The sequence below is a fragment of the Xenopus tropicalis genome, chromosome 5 (genome assembly GCF_000004195.4).
Source record: "Xenopus tropicalis strain Nigerian chromosome 5, UCB_Xtro_10.0, whole genome shotgun sequence".
Classification (NCBI taxonomy): domain Eukaryota; kingdom Metazoa; phylum Chordata; class Amphibia; order Anura; family Pipidae; genus Xenopus; species Xenopus tropicalis.
The window spans coordinates 14,660,686-14,673,463 of record NC_030681.2 but is presented as its reverse complement, the minus strand read 5'-3'; the positions used below and the strand labels follow the sequence as shown (position 1 = coordinate 14,673,463).

The 12,778-nt window shown below is 45.3% G+C and overlaps 1 protein-coding gene across 1 annotated transcript in view; it reads left to right on the top strand.

Moving 5' to 3' along the window:
• Positions 1-537: 537 nt before the first annotated feature.
• The window catches only part of ppp2r5a (protein phosphatase 2 regulatory subunit B', alpha), a 57,365-nt gene continuing 45,124 nt past the window's right edge, over positions 538-12,778 (top strand). The window contains exon 1 of the mRNA NM_001078689.1: positions 538-1,284. Coding sequence (NP_001072157.1) covers positions 1,137-1,284 — 148 coding nt within the window. The 5' untranslated portion in view covers positions 538-1,136. The remainder of the gene's footprint in view (positions 1,285-12,778) is intronic.

Sequence of the window (12,778 nt, the reverse complement as noted above, 5' to 3'; positions counted from 1 at the left end):
CTGCTGGAGAAGCTCTATTAACTGATGCATTTTGAAAAAAAAACACGTTTTCCCACGACAGTATTGCTTTAAACTAATACCAAGCGCTTGGAGTCCATGTTGCACAATAATATGCCAGATGATCATTCCCTAACACAAAGCCAAAGGCCTGACTAATTATATATGGGGACATTCGCGCAACTGTGTGAGAATGCAGCCCCAACCAGAAAACAAACGTGCGATTTTGTAAGCAACAACCTATCCGTCTCAACTCTGAGCAACGTGAGTGAAGCACACACACACACACACAATCACCTCAGAGACTCCCTCACAACAAGCCATATTTTGAAGGGACGCACCCCGTTGGTCCGGCGCCTAACACAGCGTTTATTCTGATTGGTCAGCCCCACTTCCTATCAGCCAATAGAGAATTTGTATACACGCACATTCGCAAGTCTGCCAAACCGGCCTTCTGGTTGTCATTTGCTTCCTTTTCCTGATCGTGTTATGTTCCAAGTGTGCGGCAGCGCTTACTAGAACATAGCACTTAGACACCCAGGCAGTACAGCCCAACTACAGAACTTCAAAAGTATGACGTCCATTATTAGACCTCGCCTCCATTCACTAGGCGCTTGGTTGACCCCTAGCGGTCACTGAGAGGAAAGCATTTTCTAACCGACTCAGCGCTTCGAACACTGAGAACGTTCCGCCTTCGTCACGTGTCTCCTGATTCCTCCGATTGGGCAGCCGAGCTGTCACTCACTAGCAGAAGTCGGTGCTGGCGGCGGTAAGCGACGTTGCCGCCACAGGTCGCCTTGTGAGTTCGGGGGTGGGGGCTTGCGGTTTTTTTGGATTTACTGAGGGACTTTTAGACCGACACGGGAAGCCCGCCTGCCGCCCAGCGACCCCTAGTGCAGCCCAGTCTATGGCGGTCGGAGCGCTGTAAAAAACTTTCTGTCTGCTGTGAAGAGGGGAGATGCCGGGGAGAACAGGGGCGAGGAGCCGCTAGAGGGGACCCTCCTCTCCTGCCGGAGGGCAGCACTAGGGGGAGGAGGGGGCTGTCACCGTGACATTAACCCCACACTTCCCGCCCGAACCCCCCCCCCCTCGTTTCCCTGCTCGGTTGGGCAGGTGGCCCCGCGGGCCTGGCAGTGGCCATGTCGGCGATATCGGCAGCCGAGAAGGTGGATGGATTTACGCGGAAGTCGGTGCGGAAAGCCCAGAGGCGGGGGCGCTCCCAGGGCTCGTCCCAGTTCCGCGGGCAGGGGCCCCCTGTGGAGCTTTCCCCCCTGCCTCCACTCAAAGGTAAGGCGGGACCTCATTGGCCTCTCAACTAGCCCTAAACTCCCAGCAGCCCCCGCCAGGCTGCACAGCGAGTTGGGAACCATAACGTCCCCGGGCAGCCCCATTGTGCCTGATCAGCTCTATACCCATACGCTAGGGGGCGCAGCGCTGGGAAATGCCTGGCAGCCAACAGTAAACAGCCAAGCTGGGCTGGAAATCAGCAGGGAGTGGCACATTTTCACTAATGGGTAATGGAGGGGAGGGGGCAGAGCCGATGTGGTGTGCACAGGTTGGGATATGGGGGGTGCAGGGGCATTAGTAAGGTATAGGGCAGAGCATGACTTGGGGCACAGGTGTGTCAGTGGCCTATGGGGTAGATGGGGACAGAATCTGATTGTGATATGGGGGTGCAGGGGCATTAGTAAGGTATAGGGCAGAGCATGACTTGGGGCACAGGTGTGTCGGTGGCCTATGGGGTAGATGGGGACAGAATCTGATTGTGATATGGGGGTGCAGGGGCATTAGTAAGGTATAGGGCAGAGCATGACTTGGGGCACAGGTGTGTCAGTGGCCTATGGGGTAGATGGGGACAGAATCTGATTGTGATATGGGGGTGCAGGGGCATTAGTAAGGTATAGGGCAGAGCATGACTTGGGGCACAGGTGTGTTAGTGGCGTATGGGGTAGATGGGGACATAACCTGATTGGGGTATGGGGGTGCAGGGGCATTAGTAAAGTATAGGGCAGAGCATGACTTGGGACACAGGTGTGTCAGTGGCCTATGGGGTAGATGGGGACAGAATCTGATTGTGATATGGGGGTGCAGGGGCATTAGTAAGGTATAGGGCAGAGCATGACTTGGGGCACAGGTGTGTCAGTGGCCTATGGGGTAGATGGGGACAGAATCTGATTGTGATATGGGGGTGCAGGGGCATTAGTAAGGTATAGGGCAGAGCATGACTTGGGGCACAGGTGTGTCAGTGGCCTATGGGGTAGATGGGGACATAACCTGATTGGGATATGGGGGGTGCAGGGGCATTAGTAAGGTATAGGGCAGAACATGACTTGGGGGCACAGGTGTGTCAGTGGCCTATGGGGTAGATGGGGACATAACCTGATTGGGATATGGGGGTGCAGGGGCATTAGTAAGGTATAGGGCAGAGCATGACTTGGGGCACAGGTGTGTCAGTGGCCTATGGGGTAGATGGGGACAGAATCTGATTGTGATATGGGGGTGCAGGGGCATTAGTAAGGTATAGGGCAGAGCATGACTTGGGGCACAGGTGTGTTAGTGGCGTATGGGGTAGATGGGGACATAACCTGATTGGGGTATGGGGGTGCAGGGGCATTAGTAAGGTATAGGGCAGAGCATGACTTGGGGCACAGGTGTGTCAGTGGCCTATGGGGTAGATGGGGACAGAATCTGATTGTGATATGGGGGTGCAGGGGCATTAGTAAGGTATAGGGCAGAGCATAACTTGGGGCACAGGTGTGTTAGTGGCGTATGGGGTAGATGGGGACAGAATCTGATTGGGATATGGGGGGTGCAGGGGCATTAGTAAGGTATAGGGCAGAGCATGACTTGGGGCACAGGTGTGTCAGTGGCCTATGGGGTAGATGGGGACATAACCTGATTGGGATATGGGGGGTGCAGGGGCATTAGTAAGGTATAGGGCAGAGCATGACTTGGGGGCACAGGTGTGTCAGTGGCCTATGGGGTAGATGGGGACATAACCTGATTGGGATATGGGGGTGCAGGGGCATTAGTAAGGTATAGGGCAGAGCATGACATGGGGGCACAGGTGTATGAGTGGCGCTGAGCAATAGAAGGGAAGCTGGAATGGTATGGCAGAGATGGGAACAAATGGTATGGGAGCAAATATGTGTTAGAGTATGGCAGAGCAACATATGGGACAGAGAAAGGGATGCTGGGATAGGGGCAAACGATGTGGGAACATTAGTATAGCAATAAAAGGAAATAATTGTTAATGGTGAAATAGGTGCATTAGTAAAGAATGTTGCAGAGCAAGAGATGGTGGAATTGGTACATTAGAGTGTCAATGAGCAACTGGTGGGGTAATAGGGGTGTTAGTAAAGTATGTCAGAGCGAAAGTGGGAATAGGGGCATATATTCATGCAGAGAAAAAGATGGGGAAACTAGGGGCATTAGTACTGTATGTCACATAGCAAGAGTTTGTGGAATTGGTGCATAGAGTATGATATGGAGGTGTACTATAAGGGTATATGGCAGAGGAAAAGGGAGGTATCATGGTGCAGAAAACCAAAAAATGTGCTCACAGCCACTTGGTAGGGTAGTTGTACTAGTAGAGCAGAGAGGGCCTCTAGAACCCTAATATAGAGGGGGTGTAGTGGCACAGTTATGCTAGCAGGGAATGGAGCAGAAAAACATCTTGGGTACTGGGCAAAGTAGAGAAGGGGGTCACAGGTACACTAATACCACATTAGATAGGATGGAAATCTACACCAATAGGGGAACTCTTGCACTAAGTGCAACAGTAGGTTATTGGTGTTGACAATAGAGGGGACAAAAGTACATATGAAGAGCTAAGGTCAGGTTAAGGAGTACACAGTTACATGTAGTGAGGGACAAAACAAGAGGCTAAGGGGCCAAATAGGCTACTAAAGCTTGGGGCAGAGTTGGCAATAGTACAGTTTGTGTGGCAGAGCAAGTGAAGGTACAATAATACATAATAGGGTCATACGTACACAGAAGGCAGAAGGAAAAGGAGAAAAAGGTACAGTCCTAGGAGCAGAAAAGTAAGCAGGTTCAATTAATAGTCAGGGGCAAAGTGAGAGCGAGGCACAGGAAAATAGAAAACAACACCTGGTAGGTGGCATTGGCAGAGCTGCACTGATACTGCATTTATCTTATTAATAGTATGAGGCAGATACACTAGCAGGGCCTGTGGCTGAGAGGTGGGGCAGAGGTACACTTGTAGGGTCCGGTTTAGGGCAGTAGTCAATATGAGGAGACTGTTAACATTCCATGCCTGTTTTACAGGTCTCTATTGCTAGTAATAGGAGCAAGCCCTAATGGGGTGCTGGTTGCCCTGCTACTCTACAGCTGTTTCTCATGTGTACTTCCCAGCATTCCCAGCTAACTTTGTGTGAGGTTATAGGTCGCCATGCCACACTGACAGTCAAGACATGAAGTGAGAACCAGAGCTGATAATTTTGCCCATCGATAGCCAGTCTCTGGAGAGGGAGAAGTCCACAGATTTCTGAAAAGCTAAGACAAAATTTAATAAAGCAATGTGTGAGGTATTCATAGAAATCTGCTGTTGTGTATTCCTGACTGGTCCCTTTATATGTGATCTCTGGCATTTTAATCTGTGAGTGCCAGTTGTGTAGGAGTGTGTGCTTGTATGTTGGTGTTTGCATATCTGTAGCACACAGCATGCAAACTAGCTGTGTCTCCTTTTCCACAGAATTGATTCCTGCGTAAGGGTGAGGTTGCGAGGCAGTGGCTTTACTGAACTAAACGTGAGATCACTAACTTGTATTGCGTCAAGGGTTTGCACCCAAGCAGGACTAAAGCACATTTGTGTGGGTGGTTGGGTGCAGCTGCACAGAAAGGTGATGAATCCAAGCAGAAGGCTAGACAGGAATTCTGAACTGTGTCTGAGAAATAAAGGAAAATGGATTCTAGACCCTCCATTCAAATACAGTGAAGATTTGCAGACATAAGCTACACTAATTCAAGATGTCAAGGGTCTGAAAGGGCAGTGAGCAACTCCACCCAAAAACCTCCTTTTTTTTTTTTTTGTATAATAAAAGAAAATATAATTAACACTGCCGGTGCTGGTACACATTCATTTCAAAATGTTTTAATGTTTTTATAAAATACTGGGGATTCCAATTTCTTAAGCACCCCCCCTCCGTGAGCAAAAACATGAATCTTTTTCCCAGGGCCAGAGTGCTGCCTCTCTGAAAGTAAACAAACAGCCTACGTACTGTTATGGGAGCACCATCCAGCCAAGTTTGTATGTTAGAAAAGCAAAAAAAAGCCCTTACACACAGGAACTGTACTAAAACTCAGGTCTGAAGGCCCATGGGTGCATCCAGTGAGATGCAGACCTGCATCTCGGATGCACACAAAAAAACAACTGTAGGCCTTGATTTAAACTCAGTCCTAGTTAAAGGAAAACTATACCACCAAAATGAATACTTAACTAACAGTTTATATCGTGTTAAGTGACCTATTAAAGAATCTCACCAAGCTGGAATATATATATCCGTAAATATTGCCCTTTTACATCCTTTCCCATTTAGTGCTGGGCTGTGTGCTCCCTCAGAGATCAGCTGACAGGAAATAATGCAGCTCTAACTGTAACAGGAAGTAGTGTGGGAGCAAAAGGCAGAACTCTGTCCATTCATTGGCTGATGGGGCCTAGCATGTATGTGTACCTTGGCTTGTTTGTGTGCACTGTGAATCCTATGATCCCAGGGGGCGGCCCTTAATTCTTAAATGTCAGTTTTCTATTTAGGATTACCCAATAGCACATACTACTAAAAAAGTATATTTTTATGAAAATGGTTTATTTAGATGAAGCAGGGTTTTACATTTGAGCTGGTTTGTGCAATATATTTTTATAGTGACTTAATTGTTTGGGTGTATAGTTTTCCTTTAAAGACAGCTGTGCCGTTCAATATTACTATATTGCTGATATTGTAATTCTGGGTGCTATGGGCTTTGTTGCCATTAGCGGTATGTAGCTGTTGTGCAGGATCCATAGGGCTAGGCACTTATAAGAGGTAAAGGCTTCAGGGCATATGGGTGGGGTTGGACACTTATTATTATTATTAAAATTATTACAGCAGCTCTAGGATAAAATGTGAAGTCAAATGGTCGCTTGTCTCTTTATATGCCCTGTAATAGTGTGTATTATATTGCTGCTGTAGTCTTTCACCAAAGATGTGCACAGAGTAGAAGATGCATGTATTAAAAATAAAGGCTGTAGTGAAATTCACTCCATTGGCTTTCCCATGGAAGTTGTTCGGTAGTAGGTGCTTCCAGTAGGCCTGTGCATTAGCCCTGATGGCAGATTGAAGTAAAATGGCTGCATTTTAGGAGTTTTTATTTGTAGGCTGAAAGAACAGCAGGCAAGGACTTATGCAGCCTGTCATGGAATCTACTTTTTGGCGGCTGGATTTTTTGAGGTGATTTAGAAAATTCCCTATGTTCCACAGGCCTTAGTCCTTAGTATTTTGGGATAAGTATGGACGAGCTTTGCACACTTTTTTGGGAGTGATTTTGGCCCATTCGTCTAGACCAGGGGTAGGGAACCTATGGCTCAGGAGCCAGATGTGGCTCTTTTGATGGCTGCATCTGGCTCGCTGCCAAATCTTTAATTAAAAAAAAAAACGGGGGCGTGGCCTGCGCATGGCATCAAGAAGACATGTTCTAAGCCTTAGAACACGTCTTCTATCTGCTGAGCGCAGGCCACACCCTCCTCCGCATCGCATCCGGCATCCTTGGCACCCACCCTACCTTGCCCCTGCGCTCGGCGGATACAAGACGTGTTCTACGCCTTAGAGCATGTCTTATATCCGCCGAGCGCAGGCCACGCCCTCCTCTGCATTGCATCCGGCATCCTTGGGACCCACCCTAGCTTGCCCCACCGCATCCGAGGCCAAACATATTGTATGGCTCTCACGGAATTACATTTTAAAATACGTGGTGTTTATGGCTCTCTCAGCCAAAAAGGTTCCTGACCCCTGGTCTAGACTGATTTGCTCTTAGCATCCCTTAAAGGGAAACGAAAGGTAAAGTCACTTGGGGGTGCCAAAATGTTAGGCACCCCCAAGTGACTTTAACCGCTTACCTCGTACCCCGGGCTGGTGCCCCTGTTGGGAGAAAACAGCACCAGCCCGGGGCACCTGGAGCGGATCGTTTCCGTGTTCTGGCTTCCTTTTCCGGAATGCCAGCGGTGGGCGCATGCGCAGTAGAGTGAAAAGCCGACTTTAATGGTTAAGTTCGGCTTTTCACTCTACTGCGCATGCGCGCGCAGCGAAACAGAAGGAAGGAAGCGCCGGCAGCTACCCCGGGCTGGTGCTGTTCCCTCCTCACAGGGGCACCAGCCCGGGGTAAAAGGTAGGTGGTCAAAGTCACTTGGGGGTGCCTAACATTTTGGCACCCCCAAGTGACTTTGGCTTTCTTTTTCCTTTAAACCAGTGGCTCTTGAGCAACCTGTTGCTCACCAACTCCTTTGATGTTGCTTCCAGTGGCCTCAAAGTTGGTGCCCAGTTTTGAATTTCTAACTTGGAGGCATGTTTTGTAGGTATAAAGCCCATGTGTACTGCCAAACAGAGCCTCTTGCCTGTCCACAATAGTCTGCCTGTCCACAATGGGCTACCAATTAACCAATCTGAGTCCTTATTGGTCACCTACTAGGAAAGTTTTTGTGCTTGTGTTGCTCCCCAGCTTTTTTTTCATTGAAATGTTGCTCATGGGTGAAAAAGGTTCTTTTTACAGTAATCTAACTGGTGTTGTAGTGTGACCCCACTAGCCAAACAGGGCAATACATGGAATTGAATACTAATTTCACTCTACAATTTCAGACTGAATGTTAGTTTTAGATCGTTGCATTTAAACGTACGATTGATATCAGAACGTTTGTCGGAAGAAGACTAAAATCTAAACGCGTACGGCCACCGCAACTTTGTACAGAATAGTATATATTCTGCTGATACCCATATAGGAATGCTTGGGCATCTGAGCAGCCTGGCAAGGCAAAAACAAGTTTCACTGGGTTTGCCAGCACCATCCCCCTTCTCCTGTGTTCTGTTGTGCCGGTATCCTAGCTATATGCTCCGTCTCTAGCAGGGTTACTGACCTTTCCTTGGTGTTGCTAGAGATAGCGTATTCATTCATTGTATTAAGCAGCCGTGGCCTTGAATGCATTGCACACACTATGAAATGCAGTGTTTCTCTATACCTCGTGTCGGGGTGCAGTTATTTCATTATTCCACAAACATTCAGTGGATTTCATTCTAAAGAGCAAGGGGAAGTATTACTGACTGGATAGGAAAAGAGAAAAAAGCCTACAAACATAACCTATTTCTTTATATAGTAGGAAAGTATACGGGCACTTACACACTCTTTAGGGGCAGTTAGTTAGTGAAGGGAGCAAAATACAAAATAGATAATTAATGAATATTGTATAGTGGGAATAGATATTTTTATGAATAACCCAAACAGACTATTTCTAGGGAGTCTTCTTATCAGGCACCGCATAGTTCACCTTTACGATAACTTTTGTTATAGCAACTTAGTACGGGTATAGGATCTGTTATCCGGAAAGGCCATCTTCATTTGAAAAAAAGATTCTAATTTTTAGTATTTCCTTTTTTTCTGTAATAATAAAACAGTTCCTTGTACTTGATCCCAACTGAGACATAATTAATCCTTATTGGAGGCAAAACAATCCTATTGTGTTTATTTAATGGTTTTTTAATAAGCTTAAAGCATGAAGATCCAAACTATAGAAAGATCCTTTATCCGGAAGATCCCAGGTCCAGAGCAGAGCATTTATAGCTTTTGAATATATCCATATATATATTATAATTTTTTTCATATTCTACATCTTTTCAGCTTTCAAATGGGGATGATTGACCTTGGCAGCCAAAAGACAATTGCTCTGTGAGCTTACAATTTTATTATTTTTGTTACTTTGATTCGTTATCTTTCCATTCAGTCCTTCTCATATTCATATTGCAGTCTTATTCAGTCTTATTGCTTTATTTAAAGCACTGCCTAGTTGTTAAGGTAAACAAGACCCTAGCAACTGATAGCTACGGAAATTCCAAACTGGAGAGCTTAACAAAAAGCTAAATGACTGAAAAACCACAAAATAAAAAATGAAAACCAGTTGCAGATTTTCTCAGAATATCAATGTCTACATCATACGAAAACTTATAGGTATAAGAACCCACAGAGCGGTTTAGTCACCTGCAATAGATCTCTGCTATCGCGGGCGACAAACTGCTCCTCAAAAGGGTTTCCAAAGTCAACAATAGGAGTCGTCGGTGGAAAGCCCTTCGTATTGCTTCGTTTTCCAAAGTTGCCTGCAGGAGGAACTTCACGTGACTTCGGATTATCGAATTGATCTGAAGGGCTTTCCACTGGTGACTTCCATTGTTGCTGGTGGCGGAGCGGTTTGTCGCTCGCGATAGCAGAGATCTATCGGGGGTGACTAAAACACTCTTACCCTAAGTCATATATTAGTTGCCCATGATAGATCTTTGCTACTGTGGGCAACTAATCTCTTCTATAAATGTCTTTCCACCGGCAACAAAGGGAATCGCTGGTGGAAAGGCCTACGCATCACTTCAGTTTTCTAAAGCCGCGTGAAGTTTTCTCCTGCAGGCGACTTCGGGCGACAAATCTCTGTTTAGGACATCGGCCTAAAGTTTTTTAAGTCAAGTCTGAAAAAGATTTAAACCCTTAACCTTTAAAATTGGGTTTATTTTAGTCTGTACGCAGTTGAACACATTCTGATACATAGATGTGTAATTGGTTTTTTACAAAGTGGAAAAGGATTTGGTCCATTTAATTCCCAAGTAATCTTTTGTCTCTTTTCAAGTGGAAAGAGAAATTTAGTTCTAAGAGTTTCACCTGTGGCCTGGGAACAATGACAAAGCTTCCTTTTTTTGCTGGATTACAATGAAATAAAGATACTTTATCTCAAACAAGAAATAAAATAGGAAGACTTGTCAGGGGTTTTGTAATAGTAAGGCATATATTATGTGTTTATAAACTTTATTTTTTGTTTTTGGGTTTATCCAAATGAAGTGGATTAAGGGCTGTATTGCCACATAATAGATGTGATAGAGGGCATCCCTATTGTGTCCCACTGGCTATATTTATACCTGAAGAACTGACACCTGCTAAATAAATATGAGCAATAGGGTTATGATGCTGTTTACCAGTACTGTAACACCAAAAATGAAGTGTTTTAAAGTAATTAAAATATAATGTATTGCTGCCCTGCACTGGTAAAACCAATTTGCTTTAGAAAGACTACTATAGTTTATATATAAAACTGCTGTGTAGCCGCGGGGTAAGCCATTCAAGCTGGAAAAAAGAAGAAAAGGCACAGGTTACATAGCAGGGAACATAAGCTTTGTAGAATGCAATGGTGTTTTATAGAGCTTATCAGCTGTAACCTGTGCCATTTAGCTCTATTTAGTCTAATAGATTTAATCTAATAGCTTCCTCCATGGCTATGCAGCAGCTCTGTTTGTATAAACTATAGTAGTGTTTCTAAAGCAAACACAACTTATTACTAGTGCAGGGCAATATTACATAATATTTTAATTATTTTGATACCTTGTCGTTTTTTGGCAATACCTTTCAAAGGCTTATGTGAATGGATGTTTTCATACTTTTAGTTTCATAGTGTCAGATTTTGCACAGTTAAAAATTGAATTTTTTTTTCTTTCAATATATGTTACAAAGCTTACATGCTGAAATAACATTTTAATATAGTTTACACTTGGCTTGTAAGCCTTTTGGGGCAGGGCCCTTCTTTCTCAGCCTCACAACATGTGTCACTTGCACAGTAAAACATGCTGTGTTAGTGCTATAGCCTATATGTACATAAAATTTATCATAAATAAGTGGAGGAATAGTTGAGGTACTCATCATTTAATTGTTTTTTATTAAAGACATTCAGTTTAATTACACAAATATTTACTGTTTAAACGGCTTTCCCATTGCAATTAACAGTGCTGGATATGATTGCTTTTTGCATTGTACACAGAAAATAGAATTGGACCACTTTATTGCCTGCATGCTAAACCCACTTGTGAATACTGAGCCTGTTGTGCTTTTCAAATTGCTGTTATTCACGTATCGTTATTTTATTAGCCTTTATATTTATATAGCACACATTTACGCTGCACTTTACAGAGATTATTCATCATTCCTTTTCCCAGTGGAACTCTATATTCTGCATTCACACACACACACTAGGGTCAGTTTTATCAGGAGCCAGTTGACCTGTACTGAGGTGCACAAAGGAAACCCATGTAAATATGGTAAGAATATACAACTTTTTGCAGACAGTCAGAACTTGAACCGGTCCCAGTGATGCAAGCCCAGTCGTCCAGTGCTATTTGAGTTTAGGGTGTGATAGAGCAGTGTTTTTCAACCTTTTTTGGGCAAAGGCACACTTGTTTCATGAAAAAAATCACGAGGCACACCACCATTAGAAAATGTTAAAAAATTTAACTCTGTGCCCAGCAGCAGTGCCCCCCTAGTACACTGGTGCCCAGCAGCAGTGCCCCCCTAGTACATTGGTGCCAAGAGCAGTGCCCCCCTAGTACATTGGTGCCCAGCAGCAGTGCCCCCATAAGTCAGTGTGCCCCGTGGCCCCCCCTAATACATTGGTGCCCAGCAGCATTTTACTTCTGCTCTTCGGCGGCTTCAGCAGCATCTTCCCCTCACGCGCGCCGCCTCTGCACTTCTGCCTACACGCGACCGCACACAGGCCCTTTTATAACGTTGCGCGCCGTGCGTACTGACGTCACCTGTACACACGGGGCGCAACCAATGACAGGGCCCGGATTTTATTAAAGGGGGCCCGAGCTACTAAGAAAAACTGTAGCATCGCCGGGCCCCCTTTGAAAGTAAAAATTGCGGCCCTGCCTACGGCACACCAGGCAACATCTAGTGGTTGAAAAACGCTGTGATAGAGCGTTATCATGTGGTCCCTTTCGAAGGGAGACACGGCTTGTCGACTGAGTAGTGTTTCTTCTCTTAATGTAACCTTGTTTTTGCCCCTGATACCATAATCCTTCTAGTGGATATATATTTTCTGGCTTGCTAATTAGGAACTTAATTAAATGCACAGGCCTTGACTTGGCAATTGCAGTCTCTACAAGCCTTTCATAGCTTCACTATGTTGAATAGCATCTGCATATGGTCAGCAGAGTACTGGTTACAAGTACAATTCTCTTCACATCTAATGCTAGCCACATGCACCACTTTCACCAACTATTATATAGTTTGATCTTTTGAGTAGACTCTAGCATTATTGGCAAAGATAATACTCTGGAGAGACCATACCCAAGTGATCTCTGCCACCATAAACCAGTAATTCAAGCAGATCCTTTCTTATCTGTAAAGCTTGCCATGCATGTTGATATCCACTCACGTGGCTAGGTTGCCAAACAAGTGGCAATCATCCCAGCTGTGGGTCCCAAGAATCCTATGCAGTGGTTGATAACTTGCAACTTGGTCTACAGCGGCCTAGTAGGCAGCTTTTATAAGTCTATAGCTGTAGATCAGTGTTATTTTGCACTAACCTCCCCAACCAGTGGCTCGGGAGCAACATCTTGCTCACCATCCCCATGGATTTTGCTCCACGTGGCATTGTTTTTGAATTCCTGGCCTGGAGTCAAACCCAATCACAGCTCTTATTTGGCACCCCCGGAACTCTTTGTGTTGCTCCCCAACACTTTTTTTCCAATTGAATATGGCTTCCGTGTAT